The 27,130-nt window shown below is 41.1% G+C and overlaps 1 protein-coding gene across 1 annotated transcript in view; it reads left to right on the forward strand.

Annotated features, from left to right (window-relative positions):
* LOC121441287 (phosphate-regulating neutral endopeptidase PHEX-like) overlaps window positions 1–27,130 on the forward strand; it is a gene marked incomplete at its 5' end in the record, with an annotated part of 94,585 nt that overhangs the window by 35,581 nt on the left and 31,874 nt on the right. Inside the window, one exon of the mRNA XM_041642429.1 lies at window positions 169–270. Within this exon, the coding sequence (XP_041498363.1) occupies window positions 169–270 (102 nt within the window). The remainder of the gene's footprint in view (window positions 1–168; window positions 271–27,130) is intronic.

Raw genomic sequence — 27,130 nt, forward strand, 5'->3', positions numbered from 1 at the left:
TCCCCCCCCAAAAAATATCAGAGCGTGGAATTGAGCTGAAAGCCCCCCTCCCACTCCCGGTTTTGAACCTTGAAGTATTTTTATTTATTTATTTTTTGTAACTTGATTTAGGTTGAAGAAACCTTGTCTGAAGTTTCTGCTTTTTTGGGGGGGGGTATTTTCTTATAGATGGAAGAATTGATTGAGGGTGTTCGCTGGGCCTTTATTGACATGCTGGAGAAAGAAAATGAATGGATGGATGCAGGAACAAAAAGGAAAGCTCAAGAAAAGGTAAGGATTTCCTTTGATGGAAGAAAAAAAACCCGACTTTCTGTTTAATGGATTTTCATGCTTGACATTGACTGTGCAGTTGATTTTTTTTATTGACTGAGTTGTTGGCTCCAAATAACCCCAGAAGTAGGTGTGTTCTTTTGGATGAACACATAGATTTCATCACCAGGAGGTAACAGAAAATAAGATCCGACTTGTTCTTTCTCTAACTGTATTTTCAAATGCCATGTAATTCAGCCTTTCTTTCGCTCTTAATTGCCGTCTGTAAGAGCCACATGGCTTACTGCCTAGTGAATTGTGCTATAAACCATCTTTGGATACGGCAGAATGCAGAGCAGTGGGGAGCCATGGGAAGCAGCTGGCAGAAGGGCCCTCAAGTTGCGCAGAAGAAAACCCCATATTGTCCACGTGTCTTCTCCATTTGCGCTTGATGTGTGCAAACGTCCTGAGGCAAGTCCTTTCCTGCAGTAAAACACATGTGCTTCCTAGCCCATCACGTTCCCCAAATGGCCCAGAAAGCATGCATATCAGCGGTATGGGAGTGATCTTAGAGTACTGTGGAGTATTAGAAACAACTAGTTCCTGCCACAAGTGGATACGTGTGATGCCTGGTAAAATTCTCTGATGCTGTGTGACAAGATAAAGGAATAAACAGGGAAACCGTTGAACAGCTGCATTGTCTACCAATTATGAAGGGGCCCATCTTGAATTGGAGAAATTCTTCTGGAGCTGGAATTCAAATGGTCAGGGCCAGGGCGTACACTTGCTGTACTCCCTACGGATGCCACTTTGTAGTTGAGAGGCTCTGAAATGAAATTTCTTCCTTTGAGAGGGGGTTTTGAAATCTTCCCGATGAGAGCAGTTGCCACTGGAACATGGAAATGCAAGATTGTGCTGGGCACATCATTAGCAATGATTGCTTTAGTTTATCAAGTTGGGGGTCTGTGCATTTGTGATTTTTACCATCTCCTCTGACTATTATCATTAGGTCTATTGCTTTGAGTCATCATGAGCCCAGTATTTTTGGGTTATGGTCAAGAAACTAGGAAATTCTCACTGTAGCGATGCTATAAATACCAAGCCCCCTTGTTGAAGTGAAAGAACAGAAAGGGTAATTTTGCTTCTTTTTTTTCCCTCTGCATGATCTCTCAAAGCTGTTTTAGGTCATGTACGGCCCAGGCTGGAGGAGGCAGGAACACACGGGCTGTGGGGGGGGGGGCACTCTCCATACGGTAGATGAAACTTTTGGCACCAACCACATTGTTGTTTCTTGAAGGCTTGGTTTATTGGCAGAGCTAGCTTGTGGTGTGTGGGGCAGGATGTATCTTGTATTTGTCCTGCTCAGTGTATTAGGTGCCCTTTGCTGTAGCCTGGAGTCCTAAAGTATCAATTTTCACAGGACAACTGGTGTGAAGAGAGGGGGAGAGGATGGAAGGAGGGATGGAGACAGAGAGGGAGAGAGAAAGCATATGAATGAGTGAGTTATGAATATTTGGGAGCTTCTAATCAACTTTTCGGAAATAGAAATTAAGACCACTTCAGCGTACTTGTTGGTGTCAAGTTAGGGAAAGACTGTCTTGTAGCTGGGTCCTCTAAGCAAGTGGTCCATGAGTCTTTGAAATAAACTATTCTCAGTCTTTCTAATATTAGACATGTTCCATTGGCCCTCTGGGTTTCTCGCCAGTCTTTTATTTTATTTCAACCATAACTGTCACTTTTTCCCTTCTAAAGGTATTCTTTGAACATTCTGCTTTCTTTGAGCTGAGTTCAACCTGCCAGGAACTCCAGTAGCAGCCTGACAGGCACAAACATCAAAGGCAATTGTCCTTCCGGAGCTCATTAGGTTCCCTGAGGAGATCTTGCATCTCAAGTTTCAGAGAAGTTCCAGTAAGGCGAGACAAGAAACAGGGTGTTGTCCAAGGATATCCATCAGTTCTCCCAGTCAGTATCAGCCCTGGACCCCAGAAAACGTAGATTTCTCTTTTTGTAACTTGAATTAACTTGCGATTCTAGAAATGACCTCTAGGTGGAGCTCACACTACTGACAAAGAAGACAGAAGCTGCCTGCAGGCTTTTGTACTGCTTTTCACTCTGGGGCTGTTTTTGAAATAATGTATTTTTCTCACCGCATCCCTCAGCCCCCCTTTTCCTTCTGCTTTCCTCAACTTGATTGCCTTTTTAATAGTCAACAAGAAAGAAGAGACTCTGCCTAATAATTTTTTGAGTCTTAGATGGAAATCTCTGCCCGTCTCTGGGCTTTGTCTTTCTGATATGGAGTAGCCCCTGCATTAAGACAGGATTTGCCTGCATTTGAAGTGGAGGGGAATAATTTGCCTTCCCTTCCTGGTATGACTTGGCACCGTTCTTTGGGCATGTGTCGTATGCAGTATATCACCCAAGCGGAAGATTTCTCATCAATAATAATAGTGCCCACACTGGGCTGATGCTGACTCACTTCGCTACCCATTGGCAAAGCTGTAAAAAATTTTCTGATTCGTGAGGGGTCGAAGCGTTTCTTTCTCTCACCGTGAAGCTCAGAACTGCAGCTAATTAAAGCACCTCCTAAGAGGTGCTGACCTCAGCTTTCCTTCGTGACCAACCTCCGTAACTGAGTGGTAGGGAAGCTCAGATACTTGCAGTGGTCTGAGGGCCTAACCGCTTAGCTTTTGTGGCAGCGACCCTATTTCAAAACGAAAGTGTGGGGGTGGGCTTTGTCCTTTTTGCTAGGGGTGATCACTGTAAAAGATAAATGAGGATATGCCTCTGCTTCCTTGAAGGGTAAATTTGTTATCTGTCTCCCCGCCTTTTGCCGCTCCTCTCTGGAGAGAGGTCAGGGCTACTTTTGTCTTTTGAATCTCACTGTGTTGATTTCAAGGGGAAATTAAATATATTGGGAACTAAGTACCACTTTTTATTTAGGATGCTGTGTGCCCGGCAAGCACATGCTCTTTAATTTTTCCTTTTATTTTTTGAGATTACACTATAATTGCATCATTTTTCCTCTCCTTTTTTTCCTCCAAACTCTCCCAATATAGTCCTCCTCAATCTCTTTCAAATTCATAGTCTCGTTTTGTTTTTCCACAGAGGACAAGGAGGCCTGCTGTTTTTCAGGTTAATATAGCCTTTGAGTGGGCATACTGTGATAATTGAGCGATTTGGGTGTCTTCTGGAGGCTTCACCTTGTTCAGAGCTGAGGAGGAGTCCCACAAGGTCACTGTGCGATGGTTCTGATGGTTCGGAGGCTGGGCTGCAAGGGACTCAGACTGCCTGGCCAGTTCTGAGTCAGCTCTGAGGAGCAGCTTCCTGAGAGCGGCTGGCTCAGGCTTGTTCCCTAGCTGAATTAATTATGTAGCACAATCCTGCAGCTCCTCTGAACTGTTTCCGTGTACTCTTTGCACCTGGGGTCTAATCTTGTCAGCCCGTACCCGAAGAAAAAAAAATACCAGCCCACAACACATGGAGAGGCTGTGTCCTGAGGGTGGCGTGAGGGAGTAGCTGTGGCCTTGGCCACAGCAGGTGCAGAGAAGTTGGCTGCCTGTTCCCAACTCCTGAAGCATGCGACTCCCACGCACAGGCTTTGAGTGAGGTAGGAAGATTTCCATTGCAGAGAGCAAAGCAAAGTGTACCTCACCTCTCTGCCTTTGTCACTAGTAGACTCTGCCAGTCTCAGGCGTTGAGGCTTGCACAGCGTGCAATCTGTACTGACTCGTTAGGAGCCTGGCTTCTCCCCTCTGAGCCCACGGTTCTGAAGGTGGCACCTAGGAGCTTGTAAAGCAGGCACATTTTTACAAACCTGTTTAAAGAAGATTAGGGGTGGGGTGAGCTCAGGGGATTCTGAGGCTTCTAAAGTTTGGGGGACACTCCCCTTGTCCTTGCTACTTCCCTGCATGCCTGTCTGGCTTCTACCTGCAGGCCCCTGCATTCTGCCCAAGGGTTCTCTTGTCCCACCGGAGCCTACTGTGAGTGGCACAGCATTCGGAAGGCTCATGAGCCCCTCCCTCCTCGCTGGCGACAATTGATGGAAGTTGGCCAGTACCTGCCCTTGCTCTCTCCTGGCTCTTGCAGGTTCTATACAAGTTCCCGGGGGGCTTTCCCAGTGGGCTTGAGCTTCCTGGCCAAAATGCCCTTCACTGCCTACTTTCCTTCAGAAGTGACAGGTCACTTCTGAAGACCCCTCCTGGTGTTTCTTTGATCCCCTGCCCCTATCCAAACACAGTGTGCTTTAATCCCAGTCTCTGGCTCTACCCCAAGGAGGCGGCTAATGAGGACACAGCCTCTGGGTTAAGTCCTCTTCTCATGCCTCCTTGCCTTTAAGGTAACAGTGCGTTTCATTAACTCTGGACGCCTGAATTCTTTCAGCACCCTCAATCCCACAGGCATTTTCAGCACACCCTCCATGTGTCAAGGACCGGGCTGGAAGCTGCGGATTTGGGATGGGGGGGGGATCAGTTGCAGCCTCTCTTTTGCCGGAGGCCTCACCTACCGAGGCTAATGGAGGAGTGCTATGGGTACTGTGCTAGGAGGCAAAGGCTATTTAATATTGAGAGTTGTAAAGCAGCCGTGGGAGCCTAGGAGCGGAAGCTTTAAGAAGCTAAGACCCTCACTCCCTCAGGGTGCTCACCCTGCCCCTTCCTCTCTTCCTCTGTCTTACTTCCAGACCCGTTTTTTTTTTTTTTTTTTTTTTTTTTTTTTTTTTTTTTTTTTTACGCATGACCTTGTAAGCCCTTGGGCGAGGCTTCTTCTGAGCCTCTCATCACTTGCTACTTAGAACAGGTGCTCTCAGCAGCGCCTCTCCCTTGGTGACTCTTCTCCTGTCGCACCACATGGTTTCCTTTGGAATGGCTTTGGGGAGGAAAGGCTTTTGCCAGAGTGTCTCATACCCCTCCCTATTATAGCTTCCAGTAGACTTGCAGAATGTTCAAGAATACAGTCATCCTGTCCCGTCCCGTCCCATGTCCCCCCCCCCCCCCACCCCGCTTCCTGCATCTACTCCCAGGACTCATCGGGGACAGAGAGCATGCAAACTATGTCCTTGTTCTGGCTTCCTGCTTTTCTCTGGCTTCTAGTATTCACCATGACGAGTTTGCATCCACTGTCTCTCCACCCTGTCCATGTATCTTTCAGTCTCCGTCTCACAGACGTGCAGGCCAAGGCAGGGTTTGTCTTCATTAGATCTCTTTGCCTCACTGCTGTCCACAGGAAGGACAGTGGGGAAGGTAGCTGGATGGAACGTTGTCTGTATTCTAAGCCAATTTTTACCCCTTAGGAGTTACATGCCTTTTTGGAGATGGTTTAATCTTTCCTATTCCCGCCTCAGTTTTCACATCTGTAAACTGTGAAGTCACTGCCTACCTCAGAGCTTACCTACTGAAGGACTTGCTATTCTAAAGGAGGTAGTTGCTTAACTCTGGGATTTAGATTTTATGATTTTAAGCAAGTCGATTATTTCTGTTTTTAATGGTTTATTTATTTTATTACATCTTTCATGCCATATGTTTTAATCATATTCTTTTCCTTCCTCCAACTCCTCCCAAATCCTTTTTACCTTCGTATCTACCCAACTTCATGTTTTTGCACAATGAACAAAAATACGAAAGTCAAAAGCAAAACAGTTTCAATTTCATGTGTATGAATGTTTGCCTGCATGAATGCAGGTATACCATTTGTTCGCCTTGTGCCCGCCGAGTTCAGAAGAGGGCATCACATGCCCTGTAACTGATGTAATGATGCTTGAACTGCCATGTGGGTGCTAGAAACTGGGCCCAGATCCTCTGCAAGAGCAATGAGTACTCTTAATTGCTGAGTCAGCTCTCCAGCTCCCCGCACTGTTATCTTAGTGTGATGTGTGTGTGGATGTGTATTTATGTATGTATGCATATGTACTGTAAGTAGGAGTTTGATACATTCTATATGCTATCTTATGGGAGTGATTATAATTCAGAGCCTCATGGAAATAATGTTTGGGGGTGCTTTCATGGCCAAGGGTAGCTATGAATGTAGGCCAACAAAAAATCATAAATTTACTTAAAATATTATGAGAGATAGATAATTGTATGGTTCTCAATTGAAAACTATAGATAGTAATGTTGTATCAATGGTTGCACATACCTAGGTCATTTAACCTCTTTTTAAAAAAATATTTATTTTATTTACTTATTATGTATACAATATTCTGTCTGTGTGTATGCCTGCACACCGGAAGAGGGCACCAAACCCTTACAGATGGTTGTGAGCTGCCATGTGGTTGCTGGGAATTGAACTCAGCACCTTTGGAAGAACAGGCAATGCTCTTAACCTCTGAGCCATCTCTCCAGCCCATAATTTAACCTCTTGTACTTGAGTGTGCATTAGCACCACCAGGAATGCTCATTGAAACAAGATCCAGCCCTACCCCAGGGAATCTGGTTCAATGGCTGTAAAGTGATGCTGGGGATCAGCGTTTTTGATGAAGCCTCAAAGGGATACCATTGCTGATGGGGCTCTAGGTGACCACAGGTGGCCATTTCCTCCCACCATGGCTGAGTTAATAGAACTGAAGGAAGTTTATGGAGTTCTTCCCACCCTGTTGGCCTGTCTTGTCTTTCTATCACCTCTCACAATGAAGTGCCTCAGTGAGCAGGGACACTGGAAACCCATCCAGGCCATCTAGTCCATAATGCTCTCTCTATCTGCTGAATGCTCTTGCTAGAGAGTTGAAGGCTCTTGGTTGGCCCCCTCTGTCCCTTGATTCCACATCGGTGTTTAGGAACTATGAACATGAGATTTTCTGCACAGAACTCCTCCTAAAGACCCAGTAATGTTTTGCTATGTAGATGAAACAGTTGTTGTGTTCCTTACATAACACTGACAGCGTTGTTTATTATATGCCAACCTGGAGGCTCAAAATGCTTTATAACTGCCACATGGATGTCATGCTACCACCACAAGGAAGCTCCAATTATTTATTTATATAGATAAAGCATGCTTGTCCATGGTCACCCAGCTGGTTGTTGGAAAAGTTGGGACTCCATTCCTGGATGGTTGGTTTCACAGTCCCCATTTATCCTAGTAGAAGTGCACCTTAAGCATGGTCTTCAAACTGGCAGCATTGGTGTTCTCTAGACTCTAGCTAGAAATGCAGATCCAAAGTCCTGCGCATCAGATCTATGCAATGAAACTCTGAGAAGGAATGCAGGACTCTACCGTGCAATCACCAAGCCCAGGTGATTCTAATGTAGTCAGAGGTGCAGACCCGTGCTCTAGGCTATGTTTCTGATGCCATGTGCTGCTGGCTCTGCTCCAGCCTTCAACACTTTTTTTTTAAAGCTCAAGTTCAAGGCGGAGCACAATAATTCTATATAGAGTCCAACTCATCCAGCGCAGTGGGGATATTATTGCCACCTTTGTTTTGCATACAAATTCTATTAAGGAAGCTGAAGTTGAAATTATGGCTATCTTTTTCTTTCAGCCATGCATGTCAATGTTGGCTTATAGCAAGTTTACAGTCAGTTAATTTCTTGGTCTTTAAAAAATAATCTCATAGGAACTGATGTTAAGCTCTGTTGCTCCTATACTTGGCATTAAAAAAATCCCTTCTCACAGAATTTTACGTTTTATTCTTAATAAAATCTATTTAGTTGTTTTGTTCATAGCTCTATCTTTTAAAATAATTTCCATATCTTCATATTTATTATATTTTTATGAAAATGTATTCTTATAAAAAATACTGAAAGTGAATAACAAAACGATAAAGAAAAATCATTGCTTTGTCATTACCCAAACAACAGCTGCTAGCTTCTTGATATATTACTTTGATTTCTCCTTTATATGTAGACTTTAAAAGATACATTCTTGAACAAGGTTGTATATGTAAATTTGATTAATTTTTTTCTTTTAACATTTATGTTATAATTTTCCTATTATGATATAATTTTTACCAAAGAATATCATGTGGAAATATATATTCTGTTAGTATTTGCATATGTGAGTTAAAATTCTCTGACATGAATTATAGTTGAGTATCTACTATCATGTGATAATAAGCAGGTTTTGCACATTGCTTTATTTTAGAATTAATTTTCTTTTTCTTTTTTTAAAATTTTTTTAGGGTGTTTTTAATCTTTTTTTTATTTTTTTTATTTTTTTTTCCATTTTTTTATTGAGAAAAGGAGAAAAAAAACAAGTTTCCACCTCCTCCCAGCCTCCCATTTCCCTCCCCCTCCTCCCACCCTTCTCCCCCTTCTCCCACCCTTCTCCCCCTCCCCCCACTCCTCTCCCTCTCCCTCTCCAGTCCAAAGAGCAGTCAGGGTTCCCTGCCCTGTGGTAAGTCCTAGGTCCTCCCCTCTCCGTCCATTTCTAGGAAGGTGAACATCCCACAAAGCCAGCACATTACATAGGTTCAAAACCCCGTGCCATTGTCCTTGGGTTCTCATCAGCCCTCATTGTTCGCCATGCTCAGAGAGTCCAGTTTTATCCCATGCTTTTTCAGTCACAGTCCAGCTGGCCTTGGTGAGCTCCCAATAGATCAGCTCCACTGTCTCAGTGGGTGGGTGCACCCCTCGTGGTCCCGACTTCTTTGCTCATGTTCTCCCTCCTTCTGCTCCTCATTGGGACCTTGGGAGCTCAGTCCAGTGCTCCAGTGTGGGTCTCTGTCTCTATCTCCATCCATCACCAGATGAAGGTTCTATGATGATATGCAAGATATTCGTCAGTATTGCTATAGGATAGGGTCATTTCAGGTTCCCTATCCTCAGCTGCCCAAGGAACTGACTGGGGACCTTGGCTTGGGCATCTGGGAGCCACTCTAGGTTCAAGTCTCTTGCCAACTCTAAGGTGGCTCCCTTAACTAAGAATTGTGCTTCCGGAAAGGAGGATTGGGATAATTTTCTTTTTCTTGTTTGTAGAGAAGGCTAGACATGAACTTGCTATGTAGAATTCTTGATCCTTTTTTCTCTGTCTCCACATTGCTGGGGTCACAGGCATGCACAACCATTCCCAGCTCCCGAATTAGTTCTTTAGAATATAATCTTTAAAAATTGTAAGTTTATCATTCACTGTATCAAATACAAGTTATATTTCTATATTTTTGAAATTCGCTAAATATGCACTTTTGCTTATACTGGTTTTTTTGGTTTCAATGAATATGGTCACAAAATGTAATTGGAATCAGCATTTGCCCATGCTTCAGTACTCATCTACTGAACAAAAACATGCTCAAGGCCAAGCCTGCTGGCTTATGCATGTAATCATAACTGATTAGGAGTATGGCAAGTTCAAACCCACCCTGGGATGTATAGTTAGGACTATGCCTCAAAGTAAACAAGGGCTACTAATATAGTTTATTGGTATAATGTTTGCCCAGCCTGCATGAGACCGTGGGTTCTATCACCAGTGCTGAAAAAAAAAAAAACTCTTGGAGAAATACTCTGTGGTAGGTTTAATGTTAGGAGCTATTCAGTACTTTAACAATAGATTTTCAGTTCAGCTGTCAGTGTTTCTGCCTAACCCCTAGAGCTACCATTTGTATTTTCTACATTTCCTGTGAGGATTCGTGAGACATTGAGCAATGTTTTGCCGTTATCCAGTTACCCTCTATTTACTACCTTCCTTGGGTTTCTAATCTATCATTCTGGTACCAAAATGGAAACTCAAGGAAAAGACAAATCTTTATATGTTTTTCATTCTTTATAAACATGATATTTTAATGAGTATTTAAATATACTACACAACAGTGTTCATCGAAAACTCTTATGACCTTGTCACTGAGGCTCAGCAGTTAGCAATAGTTTGCCACTCTAACTTCAATAGACCCTACCCTCATCTTTGTTTATGGTTGTAAACTTTAAAGATAAATCTATCCATGATGACACAGACATCATTTTTACTATATTTCAATATTTACTGTACTTTAATAAAATATTTCAAAATATTTTTACTGTAGTTTCAATAGATGCAGAAGTTTTGAAAATTAACTACAATTCCATTTTTATATGAATTGTATTAGCAATAATTTCTCATTAATTAGAATCTTGTCTGCTTGCAAATTTTTGTAATTATCATAAAAATGTTTGGCTAGTTTTTAAACAATTGGTGCAAATCAGTATCCATGGTCCATATTATGTAGGTACATTTTTTAAAATATTAAGAGCACTGTCTTTCCTCACCTTTACAAATGAAATTAATTTTTTTAATTTATTTATTTATTAAGGATTTCTGCCTCGTCCCCACAACCGCTTCCCATTTCCCTCCCCCTCCCCCGATCAAGTGCCCCCCCCTCATCTGCTCGAAGAGCAATCAGGGTTCCCTGACCTGTGGGAAGCCCAAGGACTGCCCACCTCTATCCAGGTCTCGTAAGGTGAGCATTCAAACTGCCTAGGCTCCCACAAAGCCAGTACGTGCAGTAGGATCAAAAACCCACTGCAATTGTTCTTGAATTCTCAGTATTCCTCATTGTCCGCTATGTTCAGCTAGTCCGGATTTATCCCATGCTTTTTCAGACCTAGGCCAGCTGGCCTTGGTGAGATCCCAATAGAACATCCCCATTGTCTTAGTGTGTGGGTGCACCCCTCGTGGTCCTGAGTTCCTTGCTCGTGCTCCGTCTCCTTCTGCTCCTGATTTGGACCTTGAGATTTCTGTCCGGTGCTCCCGTGTGGGTCTCTGTCTCTGTCTCCTTTCATCGCCTGATGAAGGTTAATATTCCTGAGGATGCCTATGTGTTTGTCTTTGGATTCACCTTATTTAGCTTCTCTAGGAACATGAATTATAGGCTCAATGTCCTTTATTTATGGCTAGAAACCAAATATGAGTGAGTACATCCCATGTTCCTCTTTTTGGGTCTGGCTTACCTCACTCAGGATAGTGTTTTCTATTTCCATCCATTTGTATGCAAAATTCAAGAAGTCCTTGTTTTTTACTGCTGAGTAATACTCTAATATGTATATATTCCATACTTTCTTCATCCATTCTTCCGTTGAAGGGCATCTAGGTTGTTTCCAGGTTCTGGCTATTACAAACAATGCTGCCATGAACATAGTTGAGCATATACTTTTGTTGTATGATAGGGCCTCTCTTGGGTATATTCCCAAGAGTGGTATTGCTGGATCCAGGGGTAGGTTGATCCCGAATTTCCTGAGAAACCGAAACACTGCTTTCCAGAGTGGTTGCACAAGTTTGCATTCCCACCAGCAATGGGTGAGTGTACCCCTTTCTCCACAACCTCTCCAGCAAAGGCTATCATTGGTGTTTTTTATTTTAGCCATTCTGACAGGTGTAAGGTGGTATCTTAAAGTTGTCTTGATTTGCATTTCCCTGATCGCTAAGGAAGTTGAGCATGACCTTAAGTGTCTTTTGGCCATTTGAAGTTCTTCTGTTGAGAATTCTCTGTTCAGATCAGTGCCCCATTTTATAATTGGGTTGATTAGCCTTTTACGGTCTAGTTTCTTGAGTTCTTTATATATTTTGGAGATCAAACCTTTGTCAGTTGCAGGGTTGGTGAAGATCTTCTCCCAGTCAGTGGGTTGTCTTTTTGTCTTAGTGACAGTGTCCTTTGCTTTACAGAAGCTTCTCAGCCTCAGGAAGTCCCATTTATTCAATGATGCCCTTAGTGTCTGTGCTGCTGGGGTTATACATAGGAAGTGGTCTCCTGTGCCCATGTGCTGTAGAGTACTTCCCACTTTCTCTTCTATCAGGTTCAGTGTGTTCGGACTGATATTGAGGTCTTTAATCCATTTGGATTTGAGTTTTGTGCATGGTGATAGATATGGATCTATTTTCATTCTTCTACAGATTGACATCCAGTTTTGCCAGCACCATTTGTTGAAGATGCTCTCTTTTTTCCATTGTATACTTTTAGCTCCTTTATCGAAGATCAGGTGTTCATAGGTTTGTGGGTTAATGTCAGGGTCTTCTATTCGATTCCATTGGTCGACTTCTCTGTTTTTATGCCAATACCAAGCTGTTTTCAATACTGTAGCTCTGTAATAGAGTTTGAAGTCAGGGATGGTAATGCCTCCAGACAAACTTACTTACTAAAAAAATTAGCTCACTTAGCAGAATTTTTAACAGTCTTGGTTTATTCTAGGATGTTCTTCTGTGCTTTGGATTTCCTATAAACTGGAGGTAAATGATGAGTTTTGGTTAGATAGAAGTTCATTTTTTTTGACAGGGAGACTTTGTGTATAGCACTGGATGCTTCCTTCAAGAAACACATGATGACATGTCTTAACTTCTATCTCGAGGGAAATCCATGGATTTGGAAATTTTCGGCCTAATCCTTTCATTTTAATTTTCTTATCAACCCTGCTCCTCTTATGGTGATTCTGTTTCTTGACTATGCCATTAGAATCACCTGGCAGGATCAGTTTTATATATTTTAATTGAAATATAATTCTATCACTTTCCGCCTCATTCTTCCCTCTAACACCTTTCATATCTCTCCACCACACTTTTAAATTGATTGGATATTTTTTTATTGTTACTATTTTAAACAAGATCTCTAGGATAGACATAAATACATCACATTGATTGATTGATTGATAGATTGATTGTATCTCTGCATGTGGAGGCCAGAGGTCAATGTTGGGTACTTTCCTCAATAGTTTGCCATGTTAATGTTTTTTAAAACTGTGTTTCATTGAAGCTGGAACTTACTAATTTGCCTAGACTGGCTGGACAGTGAGGCCTTTGTACCTTTCTGTCTTTACCCACCATTGTGCTGGCATTATAGACATGTACTCCCATGCTTGGCTTTTACGTGGGTTCTGGGGATTTACGTGGGTTCTGGGTCAGGTCCTCATGCTTGCTCAGCAAACACATAACCATCTGAGCTGTACCCCAGCTCAAGGTGTCACCAGTTTCTAAACTTACGTAGAGCAACAAATGAATAGCTGCTATTGAAAATCAGTAAAACAGTTGTTTTAGTGGGCATTGATAACATTGCTAGATATGAGATTCTGCTAAGCTTTTCAATGGGTGATTTTCAAATTCTATCATTCTGCAATTATTAGCTAGGTTATTCCTCTAAGGTTTTTTTTTTCCTTTGTTAATCACTTGATTAGCCTGACATACAGTTTCTACAGGAAAAGCTGCATGAAGGTCTCTTTCCTGTTATTGATTTTTACAAGTTGTACCCTGGAAACCTTCAGAGGTATCAAAGCACTCCCCCCCCCCAGCGTCATTATAAACACAAGGATTTTTAAAAATGCATTTGATATATTCAAATTTATTACAATTCTCTTTGAAGTTCACATTGTTTCATCTGAGTCAACTTATGATTCTTCCTTTAGGGAATTTTGATGTGACTCCAAATTTTTAGACTATGTTTTTTGTTTCCTGTCACGACAAGATATCCTCCTTAATATTTAACGTCTATTAAATAAATTTTTAAATCAGAGTCTTAATAAATTCTTTGGTAATGAGCAATATGTTTATTTTTTTCAGGGGTGGTGGTGAAACTTCTGTTATAACTGGAAGTACAGAACTCCAGTAATAAGGAAAGTTGCAGAACAATTTGATAGGTGACTTAAATTGCCTTTTTGTAAAGAGTCACTGTCATGTCAATAGGCACACATAGTAGATGGATTTTGAAAACTCACATATTGTTGCATGTTCCTTCTTTCTTTTTGCAGTATTATATTCTTAATATTGATTGTTAAGAATAGAAATAAGGGATGCAAAGCTTCCTAGGACTGGAAGGGGGGGGGCTTGGACTTTTCACAGGGCAGTGTTTCCTGCCCTCTCTTAAGGAGGGAGGGGGAGGGAGGAGGGTGAGTGGGGGAGTGGGAGGGGAATGGGAGGAGGGGAGGAAGTGTAAATTTTTTAAATGGAAAAATAAAAAAAATGTGCACCACCATACGGTTCTTTATTAGTCTTAGAAGTCGAACCTAGGCTCTATGATGGTAGATAACTACCGTGTATGTGTCTCTATATTATGCTAGCCCTCTTTCAAGCCTCCGTTTGTATCAAGACATTGCCTAAAAGTGGGGAAATGGATGTTGTCATTCCTCAAAGTTACAAATAATAAAATAGGATTATGATGGTAAAAAAGAATATAAATAAGGACACTGGAGAGATGGTTCAGAGGTTAAGAGCATTCGTAGCTTTTGCGGAAGAGCCAGGGTCAATTCTCAGCACTCTCGTGGCAGCTTACAACTGTCTGTAACTCTTGTTCCAGGGGTTCTGACACCTTCTTCTCACATTCTTAGGCACTAGGCATGCAAATACTCATACACATAGAATTATAAAACTATACATCTTAAGAAATAATATAAATAAGGGGTGGGGGAAGTAGCTCACTGGCTACCAGAACTTGTGCATACACGAGGACCTGAGTTCAGATCTCAGGCACTCATGTAAGAGCTGTATGACTATAGACATGGCTGTATATGTTTGTAACCCCAGCATTGTGGGGTAGAGAGTCAGAGCCAGCTAACTCATTGGCTAGCTAGCCTATCTGCAACAGTGAGATTCCGGTTTATTGAAAGACCTTGTCAAGGCAATAGAGCACAAAGCAATAGAGGAAGACCCCCAACATATTTCTCTGGTTTCCACGGGTGTACAACAAGGGCATATACATGTGCATGAACCCTCTCCTACATACATGTATACTCTCCCCACAAAAAACACATGCACACAAGAATTTAAATAACTATTAACCAGTATGTGATTCTGTTATATATTTTAAAGAATGCTAGTGTCTGCCTTGGGGTATGTCTCTGTAGTAGAGTACCTGCCCAGTTTGCACAAGACTCTGGGTTTCATCACCAGCACAGGAAAAGCAACAACGACAAAATGGTAGTGAGCTAATCTGAAGTGTTGAGATATGTAGAGCCATGGTATATTAAAAGATAAAACATGAAATAATAAATACTTAAATTTTTTTTTAAATACTTAAAATTTTTTAACAATGTCAGACAAACAAGTCCCAGCAGCTTAATAGGTACCGTGAAAGTGTTTAGCGTTCAGTGTATGTTGGTGATTATTTTGGATTGGGGAACTAGTTGACCGTAGAACTTGGAAAGGGTTGAGCAATGTGACCATTGCTTTAGGTATAACTTTAGAGGTTCAAAGCAGAGGGCTACTTTTTGAGAATTCCGTAGAATTTTATTGCTTTTATCCATCACATGGGTAGGGGAGATTTGATGTCTTAAAGCTTTTTTTTTTTTTTATTGGCCCATATTCAAATTGAGGATGTGAGGATATAAAAATACATGTTGAGTTTGGTTGGGTTTACAAAAAAGAATCAGTTTTGGTATGTGGGTTTTAATTTCATGTGAAAAAGACTCATTAGAAACATTTTGAGTTTTCCATGTAGATTTTGTGGTTGTTCCTTCCTTATAGCCCAGGATGAAACTAATAGCCATGCCGTCTGCTTATCTGCTATCTCTAGGGCTGTGCCTACCGCTGTCAGCTGCTCCCTTGTTATCTGGCTGCTGGTCCTGCTCAGTCAGTTGTACAGGAATGTCAGTTCCATTAATAACCCAAGGGCCAGGCAGGCACATAGTGGAAAATGGGTGAAGAGAGAGAAATTGTATTTAACCTGTCTTCTGAGTTGTCATTTTCTTGATTTCAGCATAGCTGGGTAAAGGCAAGACTGAGGGTGTGACAGCAAATCCATTTCTGACAGAAACTCACATATGAAAGGGAGAAAAAGCCTGAGAGCAAAAGAAGAATGAGTGAAGGGACGCAGGCCAGAAGTTAAGACTTAGAATCGGGAAGGTCACAGAAAAGCCTTGCCAGGAAGAAACGATGTAATCAAGCGTCAGACAGGGGCATTGAAAACTTTGCCAAAATAGATTTCATATTGACTTTAATTGTTATCATTCAAATGGATGATATTCCTCTTCTTGTAAAAAAATATTTACAATATTTAATTTAATTTAATTAAATAATTAATTCCTTATTTAAAAAAGTTGGCATTTTAGTTCTGGGTTAGTAAATGCGGAAAGGAAGTAGAGCATCCCCAATATGGAACAATTCAACTACTGCAGTTGTCTGTGTCTTGACTATTGTTTGCTGCATAACAAACGACGTCAAAACTTAGTGACTTAGAATAGGCATTGTCTTAGCTCTTTCAAGTCTGTTTGCTGGCTGGTGATGGCTTCGAACAGGTGTTGTCTTAGCTCTTTCAAGTCTGTTGTTGACTTGACTCTGCTGGGTGGCTCTTCTTTGGTCTTACCTGGAGTCTCTCATGTATTTGAAAGCAGATGCCAGTTGCGGATGGAAATTCAATGGGGCAACTTGACACATGTCTCTTGTTCCTTATGGCTTTCCCCATGGGGTAGCTAAGGATCAGGAAGGAGGACGAACATGCTGCGAGTCCTATTAAGTCTCAGACTGTTTTTTGTGATACATCCTCTTGGGCAAAAGCAGTTAAAAAAGACTCCATCTCTTGGTGTGTGGAGGAACAGGACCACACAGGAAGGACAGGAGTTGTTAGAGTTGTCACTAGGAAGATTGATTTACATGCTGCATTCTTTTCATCTCTTTATATTCAGTTTTTTATAATTATATTAGAGAATTATGAACTAACTTTACCATCTCCCTTTGGCAGTTGCCCAATGAATGTTACTAAAATTATTTAAATGTTTTATTTATTTCTAATTGAAAAATAATTATATGTATATATTTATGGAATATAATGTGATTTTGATTTGTGTTGTAGGAGGAGCAGCAGCAGGCTGCGTCCCACCACCCGGCTAGCTTTACACCCAAAATAATTACACGGAAACTATATTCTTCTAAACACTGCTTGGCCCATTATATCTAGCCTCTTCTCGGCTAACTCTCGCACCTGAACTAGCCCATTTCTAATAATCCGTGTAGCCCACGAGGTGGCTTACCAGGGAGGATCTTAACCTACGTCCATCCTGGGTCATAGCTTCATCTCGTCTGCCCCAGAGAGGAAAGCTATCGAGTCTGAGCTCACTTCCTCTTCCTCCCGGCATTCTGTTCTGTTTACTCCACCCACCTATGTTTTAACCTATGAGGCCAAGCAGTTTCTTTATTAATTAACCAATGACCTTCCTCCATCATTTCCCCTTTTTCTGTTTAAACAAAAAAGGAAGGCTTTAACTTTAACATAGCAAAATTACATATAACAAAACAGTTATCAAGTAAAAATTATAATATTTACATCTATTTTATCTTTATCATAACTAAGGAAAATTATAACTATAACTAACTATTCTTCAACTTCATCAATGACTCCAGAAAGATACAATATTACCTAAGCAAACAAGAAATAAGCAACTTCCAAACTCTAGAAATGACAGAGACATCACGCTGCCTGGACAGTCACCCAAAGTTTCTCTGTACCGTTGGGGCATCCATCTTCGGCCTACAGGTCCATAATATCCAGAGACATTTCCATGAAGCAGGAAATTTCAAAGTCAGTTCAGTCACCATCTGCTGTGTCCTGCAGAATGTCTTGCAGACTCCTTCATGAATCAGGAACCCTGAAAGATCATCTCACCTTTAGGCAAGTTCAGTAGTCCTCTCTCTGTGGGTTCTCTGTGTCCAGTTTATGCAATAGTCCAGCTAGAACAGTTTCTTGCCTAAATGGCTATCAAACTCCATAAGGATCCTCTTCGATGCCATCTTCTTCTTGAAGTAGATTGGTGTTTCCAGGAGCAGACATGTCTCATTGTCATGAAAAACCCTAAGTTATTAAAACATTAAATAGCATATTCTGTAGTCTTTGAAAGATATGAAGAATACTGATTTAACTGAAATATATATCTATATATCTAGAAAATCTAACTACCGTGACTACAAACTTGACTATTATTAATGATTATCCATTAACAACCTATATACATTACATTTTTAAATGAACTACACAATCACAATACCTTAATCAAGATCAGAAACACATAAACATATAACAAAATTGACCTTAAATTTAAATCGCTAAAGCAAAATCCATACCAATGTAAATTATTCACACCTATATCATATCCCCCTTGAAATGTAAAAGAACATTTATAAGCAATATTTGGGAACATGGGCACAGTTTTTTCTCTCCAAACTGCTTCCTGCTGAGTGGGGGCGCTGTTAATCAGATCGTTTAGGATACAACCTGTGTGCCAGGTTTATCTCAGTTGGCAGTTGAGCGAAGTAGTTTTTTGAGGGTGTTCACAGCAACCTTTCAGGAGGTCGTGGTCTATCATACCATATTGGGATAGAATCAATCCACAGGGTCTGGTCCTCTGTGAAAACAAAAGAAGGACTTTTCCAAAGCATCATAACCTTAGATCCAAAATCTGAAGTCAAGATACCTTTAGACCGTATGTGCAGGTTCAGCTTAGCAGCTGTATTTAGCTCCTTCACAGTCAAAAATTTTAAAGAAAACAAAATGTACATAATCCAGAATCTCTGTGAATTTTCCATTTTTACGTGGTTTATTTTCCTTTATTTCTTTTAATCTACAGTTGGAATATTGAAGTAAACCTAATTGCTGAATTGTGATGAGGAAAGAAGGCATTCTCTGGCCCCACGACCATCATAAAATAAGAAAGTCCTTCTGGTTTTAGGCTCCAGGAGTAGAAAAGTCCTTAGTTGCTGACCTCATCTTAGTTAGACAACTTATTTATCCAGTTTTCCACGTTAGGGTCTTAGCAAGTAAAGCTAATTTTCAGTACACCCCCCCCCCCACTAACTGGGTGCGCTGTATTTTATACACAAAACCTGTCCTCTTAGGGAAAAGGTCATGCTATACCATGTTCTTGCTTAACTAGAGAGAAGAAGAGTATGCTTTCTGCCTTTGGTGTAGTCCTGTGTTCCTGGCACTGGCAGTTATAGGGCAAGTGACTGAGAGCCTCCTGACTGTGATTTGTCAGGATTAGAGCTAATGAGCACAGTAAACCTGTCCTGAGCAGAGCAGGGCCAAGGACAGGGTGAGGCTGTGTCCTTTAGGGCCACTGGTTAGATCCTTTATTCAGTTCCAATGTTAGGTTATAAGGTTAATTTCCAAGTTTGTGAAACAATTTGATTTGTTCGTCCAGGCTTTTAAAAATGAAAGTTAAGGTTTAGCAAAGCGATTTGTATAGATCATGTGAGCATGTTCTAATGAGGTCCTATGAGTTGTCCTAAGTCATTGCTGAATTCCAGTAAAAATTATTCCCACACAGACAGAGTAAGCTCAGCAGAGACAGTTCATTTGAAATGAGAAAACCTGGCAGGGCGGAAGGAAAGCTGAGAAAGGAGAAATCTCTTATTTCGCCTCTTCCCTAGTCCTCCCTTGCCATTGGTTGGTGATTTGGGTTTCTTCTCCTGGATATAAAGCAAACAAGAACAATGTGGGTTGTCCATAGCCTAAGGATGAGGAGGAGCAAAGCTTGTACAAGCCCAGTGTCAGCTCAGACTTAGCCCAACAGTACTGGGGAAAAAATAGCTAAAGCAATAAACAAATATTTTTGAGCTTTGCAAGGAATGTAGTCTCAATAACAGTGACTCAGATCTGTTGGATAGCATTGAAATAGCTGTAGGTACTATGCACAAATGGATGCATGTCAGTAAAAGTTGATTTATAGAACCAGGCAGCGGCCCCAATTTGACCTGTAGGCCATGGCTTGCCAATTAGGTCTTGAGCCTTCTTTGCTCAAGTTTTTAAGCCAAAGCTTGCTCTTTCTTTTCTTGTTGGCTGAATCTTATGTAAGCATTAAGTGAGCTTGCAGGAGGTTCCTCAGTAGTTGTGTCAAATGATGAATAACTGATGAGGCCGTTTATGCTGCTGTCTACAAACAGCCTGTGTCCCTTGACGACAGCTTGCTATTTTGCCTTTAGTATAAGTGACCGTTTTGATTCCTCCATCTCAACTGCCTTTGCAGGGATGAATCAAAGCAGAACTGGAAACTTATTTTAAAATGTGGCATACAAGGGTCTCAGGATAAATCACTAGGTCTGAAGGATAGAGGCAGGGCTGGTCTCCAGATGGAGTTCCTTGGTCTGGAGGGGAGTCTGAGACTAGTGACCTACCTATCGGACAGGTGGAGAGTGGCCAGATACCTAGCTCCACGTATTTGTATTCAACCCTGTCATATCCCAGGTATTGTTATGATGGTAGCATAGAATGAAATGTGGCTGGGAAGATGTATTTTCTCTCCTCACCTTTCTGTCTTGAAATGGAGTCTCACTGTATATCCCTTGCTGTCCTGAAACTCACTGTGTAGACCAGACTGGTCTTGAATTCACAAAGATATGTTACAGAATATTACTTTAACTATGTAAAGATGTGTTACATTTGTTTATTCTGCATTTATTTAATTATGTAAAGATATGTTGCTGCTTTACCTTGCCTGCCTAAGGCACCTGATTGGTCTAATAAAAAAAACTGAACAGTCAATAGCTAGGCAATAGAGGGATAGGCAGGGCTGGTGGGCAGACAGAAAAAGTAGGAGAAGGAATCCAGGCCTGAGAGAAGAGAGAGAGGTGAGAACAAGGGAGAAAGAAAGAGAGATGCCCAGGGCCAGCCAGCCAGGCAGCTGCGAGTCAGCCAGACACAGAAAAAGCAGGAAAAGTAAAGCACACAGAATGAAAGAAAGGTGAAAGCCCAGAGGCAAAATATAGATGAAGAGAAACAGGTTAAATTAAGTTATAAGAGCTAGTGGGACAAACATAAGATAAGGCTGAGCATTCATAACTAATAATAAGTCTCTGTGTCATAATTTGGGAGCTGATCAGTGGTCCAAAAGAAAGTCTGCTACACAGATCGGCCTTTCTCTGTCTATGGAGTATTAGGATTAAAGGTGTGTGTCACCACACCAAGGTGTGATGATGTATTCATATAAGCAGGTAAGTGGAACCATGCTAGAGTTTAGAGGGACCAAGGTTTGGAATCAAGTACACAAGCTGATGGAGCCGTGGTTCATCTCAGGTTTGGAGGTTTGTTGGTTCTACACTGACATTCACACTCATTTGTCTTTATGGCAGTATGGGAATTCTAAAAGAGAGGTGTGATTCCACTTTTGGCTTTTGTTTATTTGTTTGTTTTTTCTTTATTTATTTTACATCCTGGCTGAAGTTTCCCCTCCCTTCTCTTCTCCCAATCCCTCCACTCCCACTCTTCTCTGTTCCCACCCCCCAATCTACTCTGCCTCCTTTTCTGTTTAGGAAAAGGCAAGTCTCCCATGAGTATCAACAAAACATGGCATATCAAGATGCAATAAGACTAAGTACTTCTTATTGACAGTCTCCTTTGCCTTACAGAAACTTTTCAGTTTCAAGAGGTCCCATTTATTAATTGTCGATTTCAGTGTCTGTGCTACTGGTATTAAATTCAGGAAATAGTCTCCTGTGCCAGTGCATTCAAGACTACTTCCCACTCTCTCTTCTATCAGCTTCAGTGTAACTGGATTCATGTTGAATTCTTTGCTCCACTTGGACTTGAGTTTTGTGCAGGATGATAGATATGGATCTATTTGTATTCTTCTATATGTGGTCATCAAGTTATGCCAGCACCATTTGTTGAAGATGCTTTCTTTTTTCCATTGTATATTGTTTGGCTTCTTTGTCAACAATTATAGGTGTGTGGATGTAAGTCAGGGTGTATGATTAAATTTCATTGATCCACATGTCTGTCTTTATGTCAGTATGAAGCTGTTTTTATTACTATTGCTCTCTAGTAGAGCTTAAAATCGGGGATAGTGATGCCTCCAGAAGTTCCTTTATTATGCAGGAATGTTTTAGTTATCCTGTTTTTTTTTTGTTTTTCTATATGAAGTTGATTATTGTTCTTTTGAGGTCTGCAAAGAAATATGTTGGGATTTTGATGAGTATTGCATTGAATCTGTAGATTGCTTTTGGTAAAATTGCCATTTTACTATGTTAATCCTGCCTATCTATGAACATGGGTGATCTTTCCATTTTCTGATATCTTCTTCAATTTCTTTCTTTAAAAACTTAAAGTTATTTTCATGTAGTGTAACATGAGGGCCTGCTTGTTGGGGTTTCTGTACTGCCCAGTTCCCACAGCTGTTAGCCCCAAAGAAAATCACACAGAGGTCTTTATTAATGATAAACTGATTGGCCCATTAGCTTGGGCTTCATATTAGCTCTTATAACTTATATTAACCCGTTATTCTTATCTATGTTAGCCACATGGCTAGGTACCTTTTTCAGCAGGGCAGGTTACATCTTCCTTCTTTGGTGTCTGGACAGGACTGGACAGGAATGGGCTTCTTCCTTCCCAGAATCTCCTGTTCTCATTGCCCCGCCTCTACTTCCTGTCTGGTTGTCCCCCCTATATTTCCTGCTTGGCTACTGGCCAATCAGCATTTATTTAAAACATAATTGACATACTACAGAATTGTCCCACACCAATGCAGGCCTTTCATTCATTTGGTTAGAGTTACCCCATGATATTTTAAATTATTTGTGGCTATTGTAAAGTGTGTTATTTCTCTCATTACTTTCTCAGCCTGGTTATCATCTGTATATAGGAGGGCTACTGATTTTGTTGAATTAATCTTGTATCCCTTCACATTACTGAAGATGTTTATCAGATGTAGGAGTTCCCTGGTAGATGTTTTGGGGTCACTTGTGTATCCTCACCAACCCCACATCTAACAGAGGGCTAATCTCCAAAAATATATAAAGAAATCAAAAAGCTAAACATCAAAATACCAAATAATCCAGTTAAAATGGGTTACATATGTAAACAGAGAATTCTCAATGTAAGAATCTCAAATGTTCAAAAGACACTTACAGAATTGCTCAACATCCTTAGTCTTCAGGGAAATGCAAATCAAAACGACTCTGAAATACCATCTTACACCAGTCAGAATGGCTACAATAAAAAGCACTGATGACAGCTTATATTTGAGAGGATGTGGAGTGAAATTGGTATGACTTTTTCTCAAAAAATTGGCAATCCATCTACCTCATCATCCAGTGATACCACTCTTGGGCATATACCCAAAGGATGTGTAATCATACCACAAGGACACTTGCTCAACTGTGTCCATACCAGCATTATTCGTAATTGGCAGAACCTGGAAATAACCTAGATGCCCCTCTGTAGAGCAAATTCTAATTGGTCTTAATAATAAAAATTCCAGAGTCAGATTTTAGGGGGTGAAAGCTAAAACATCAGAGAGGCAGAGAAGCCAGCCATTAGTTTTTCTACGAAATCCTCAGACTGAATGGACTATCCTGTCTCTACAAGTCTCAGACTGAATGCTTTTAGCTCCTGTCTCCTCCCACCTTATATTCATACTCCCATCTCCACCCAGCCATATCACTTTTGTCTCCACCTTCCTAATGCTGGGATAGGATTAAAGGCGTGTGATCCCAAGTGCTGGGATCAAAGGTGTGAGCTCTCTTTCTCTTTTAGACAGATTCAATTTCATGTAGTCCAGGTTGACTTTGAGCTCACTGAGATTCATCTGTCTCTGTTTCCCGAGTGCTGGGATTAGAAGTGTGTGTCACCACTGCCTGGTCTCTATGACTAACTAGTGTGGCTAGCTACACACTCTGATCTTCAGGCAAGCTTTATTTGTTACAGCACAAACAAAATATCACCACACCCCTCAACCGAAGAATGTATAAGAAAACGTAGTAGATTTACATAATGAATTACTACTCAGTTGTAAAAAATGATTACCTCATGAAATTTGTAGGCAAATGGCTGGAACTAGGGAAAAAAATCATTCTGATTAAGGTAACCTATACCCAGAAAGACAAACATGGTATGTGTTCACTCATAGGTGGTTATTGGGCATAAAGCATAGGATAACCAACCTATAATACACAGCCCCCAGAGAATCTAGATAACAAGGAGGGCTCAAACAGAGATGCATGGATTTCCTTGGGAAGTAGAAAAGATCTCCTGGGTAAACTGGGGCAGGGGTTGGGGGAATGGAAGCCTAGGAACTAGATGGAGTGGGTGGGATGAGGTGGACGTGAGAGGCAGGATGGAGGGGGAGAATAACAAAAGAGACATCTTGATGGTGGAGGACCATATTGAGGTTAGGGAGAAACCTGGTGCCAGGAAAACCCCCAGGAACCCACAAGGATGACTCCAACTAAGACTCCTAGCAATGGTGGAGGGGGCACCTGAACTGGCCATCTACTGTAAGCAGACTGGTGATTTCCTTTATTGCTATCAGAGACACTCTATCTAGTAACTGACAGAAGCAGAGGCAGAGATCCACAGACAAGCACTGCACTGAGCTATGAGAGTCTTGTGAAAGAGAGGGAGGAGGGATTGTACCAGCCAGAGGGGTCATGATTGGGGATCATATAGAGACAGCTGACCTGAGATCGCAGGAGCTCATGGAAGCTGGACCAACAGTTAGGGAGACTGAATGGGACCTACGTAGGTCCTCTGCATGTGTGTGACAATCGTGTAGCTTGGTCTCTTAGTAAGGCTTCTAACAGTGAGAGCAGGACTTTGGTAACCTGCTCCTCATGCTGGATTACCTGGTCCTCTTAGAAGTAAGGGGAGGAGCTCGGTCCTGCCTGAACTTGATGTGCCATGCTTTGTGCAAGCCCATGGGAGATCTGCCCCTTTCTGAATGGAGATGGGGGAGGAGTGGATGGGGATGGGATAGCTATGGAAGGGGAGGGAATGGGAGGAGAGGAGGGAGGGGAAACTGGTTGGTATGCAAAATAAATGAAAAAAATGTTATTTAAATAAAAAATTATAAAAACTGGAACATATCACTTAAGAGAGAAAATAAAAATTAAAGAAAGATTAATTATCTCCCCATGTATTAAGACTGGGCAAGGTGACCCAGCATCAGGAGTAGGGGTCACAAGAACCAGAAAAAGAGAAACAACTCTTGCTCTCACTGATTTTTTAAATTGTAGTACTTTTTATTAATAATTTTTAATACACTCTTTTCTCATTTTATATAACTATCCCCATTCCCACTCTCTAGGCTATTTATCCACTGTTGCTAAGAGTCTTAGCTGGAGTCATTCTCATAGATTCCTGGGGGATTTCTTGCATCAGGTTTTTAGCAGTCTTATAGCTGAGCATATTTGTCTTGGCATGCTGAATATGGGTACTGATGCAGAGATTGTCTAGGCCTTATATATGATTTACTTCATTTGGGTTTATACAAATTAGTAAAATTTATATAATAGAAAATTGTTCTCCATCCCTTTAGCATAGTGGATATCAGAAGAAATATGGACTTTGAAGTCAGATTAAAAGTAAATCAATTTGGTTGCGAAGCTGCTTTGGTCTCTGTGTGACTTGGGTGTGTTTTCCCCTTTATGAATGTTTGCTTATCAGCTGTGACGTAAGATGATATGCTAGTGCCTTGCGGATCATAGGTAGGATTTAGATTCAGTGATGAAGGGAAATTCAGCACACTGTCTGGTACATGGTAGGTGTATTACTTTCTTTTCTGTTGCTATGACAAAACTCTGTGACCAAGGCAACTTTTTAAAGAGTTTAATTGAGATTACAGTTTCAGAGTTAGAGTCCATAATGGCTGAGCAAAGCCCTGGTGGCAGGAATAGCAGACTGAAGTCACATCTTAATCGGATAGTGGGAAAGTAGGAAGCTGAAGGAGGGGGCAGGCACTGTGCCTGCCTGCTGCCTTCCATACTGGGAATGACAGGAGTCTTTTGAAACTTCCTCCAACAAGGCCACACCTCATTGTCTTTCTCAAACAGTTTCACCAATGAGGACCAAGCATTCAAACATGAATCTAAGGGGATCATCTTATTCAAACCACCATAGTAAAGCATCAGGGAAGAATATTACTTTTGTTATTATGAAAATAACAAAATTAGGAGATGATCAGTATTTAGGAGTGCTTGCTTCTCTTCCAGAGGACCTGGGTTTAGTTCCCAATACACACACCGAGTGGCTCCAGCTGCAGAGCATCTGACATCCTCTTCTGACCTCTGCAGGCACCTGCGCATAGGTATCATAAACATACATGAACACATACACACACACAAATAGACAAAACATTTAAAAATAATACAATGTTACTTCTTTTTTTTCCTTTTTAATTTTTTTTTTACAATGTTACTTCTATTATTTCTCTTCGGCTCTCAGACTTCTTTGCAGATGTTTTCACAAGACCCTTCCCTTATAACTGTACTCTATTCTTCTATTTAATTTCATTTTTCATTCTCCACATGCGACCACTCAATCACGAACTTCCTAAGTATATAGCTTAATTAAACCATCTCTGTTCTTGCTATACATCACATAAATGAATTATATAGATACTGTTTAGTGTCAACTACAGAAGAATCTGGACCTTTGGGGACATTCAAGGACAACGGAAATTAATATCTGGAGATAGGGGCCAGGATAGTTCTTATTTTTACTACCTGGAAGGCTGCCTAGGTGAGTCGTATAGGTTCTAGAAATTCTTTAGATCACTAACACAGTTATGCTCGTGTATTAGAGAAAATTCGATTCTTTTCCTTCACATTGTGTACTTTGTACCCATTGTCACTCACTAAAAAAACAAGTAAAGTATTTCCTAGCTTGTAAGGCTTGTTTTATCTTAAGTGGCCACTCAGCAAGAGATAACTTGAATTGAATTGAATGAAATTATGAAAAAAGTGGTCAATCTTACCATGTGGCTAAGTCTAGCCTTTAAGGAAGGCATAACATGTATTTTGCAAACCACAGTGGACATGATTTATATAATTCTCACTATGGCTTGCAATGTTGCTCGAATCCTCACCTGTTTCAAAAAAGATGCTACGACAACTTGTGATTAAGAAGAGTTTATAGAAGTTAATGGCTCTAAGAGTTGCATGTACTGGCTTTTTGGGATCCTATACTCTTTGGATTGATACCTTGCTCAGCCTAGATGTAGTAGGGAGGGCCTTGGACCTTCCGCAAAGCAGTGTGCCTTACCCTCTTTTAGGATTAGATGGGGGTGGGGTGGGAGGGTGTGTGGAGGGA

Source organism: Microtus oregoni, unplaced genomic scaffold, assembly GCF_018167655.1.
Source record: "Microtus oregoni isolate MIOR12 unplaced genomic scaffold, Mior012 000074F_011, whole genome shotgun sequence".
In the NCBI taxonomy this organism is placed as follows: domain Eukaryota; kingdom Metazoa; phylum Chordata; class Mammalia; order Rodentia; family Cricetidae; genus Microtus; species Microtus oregoni.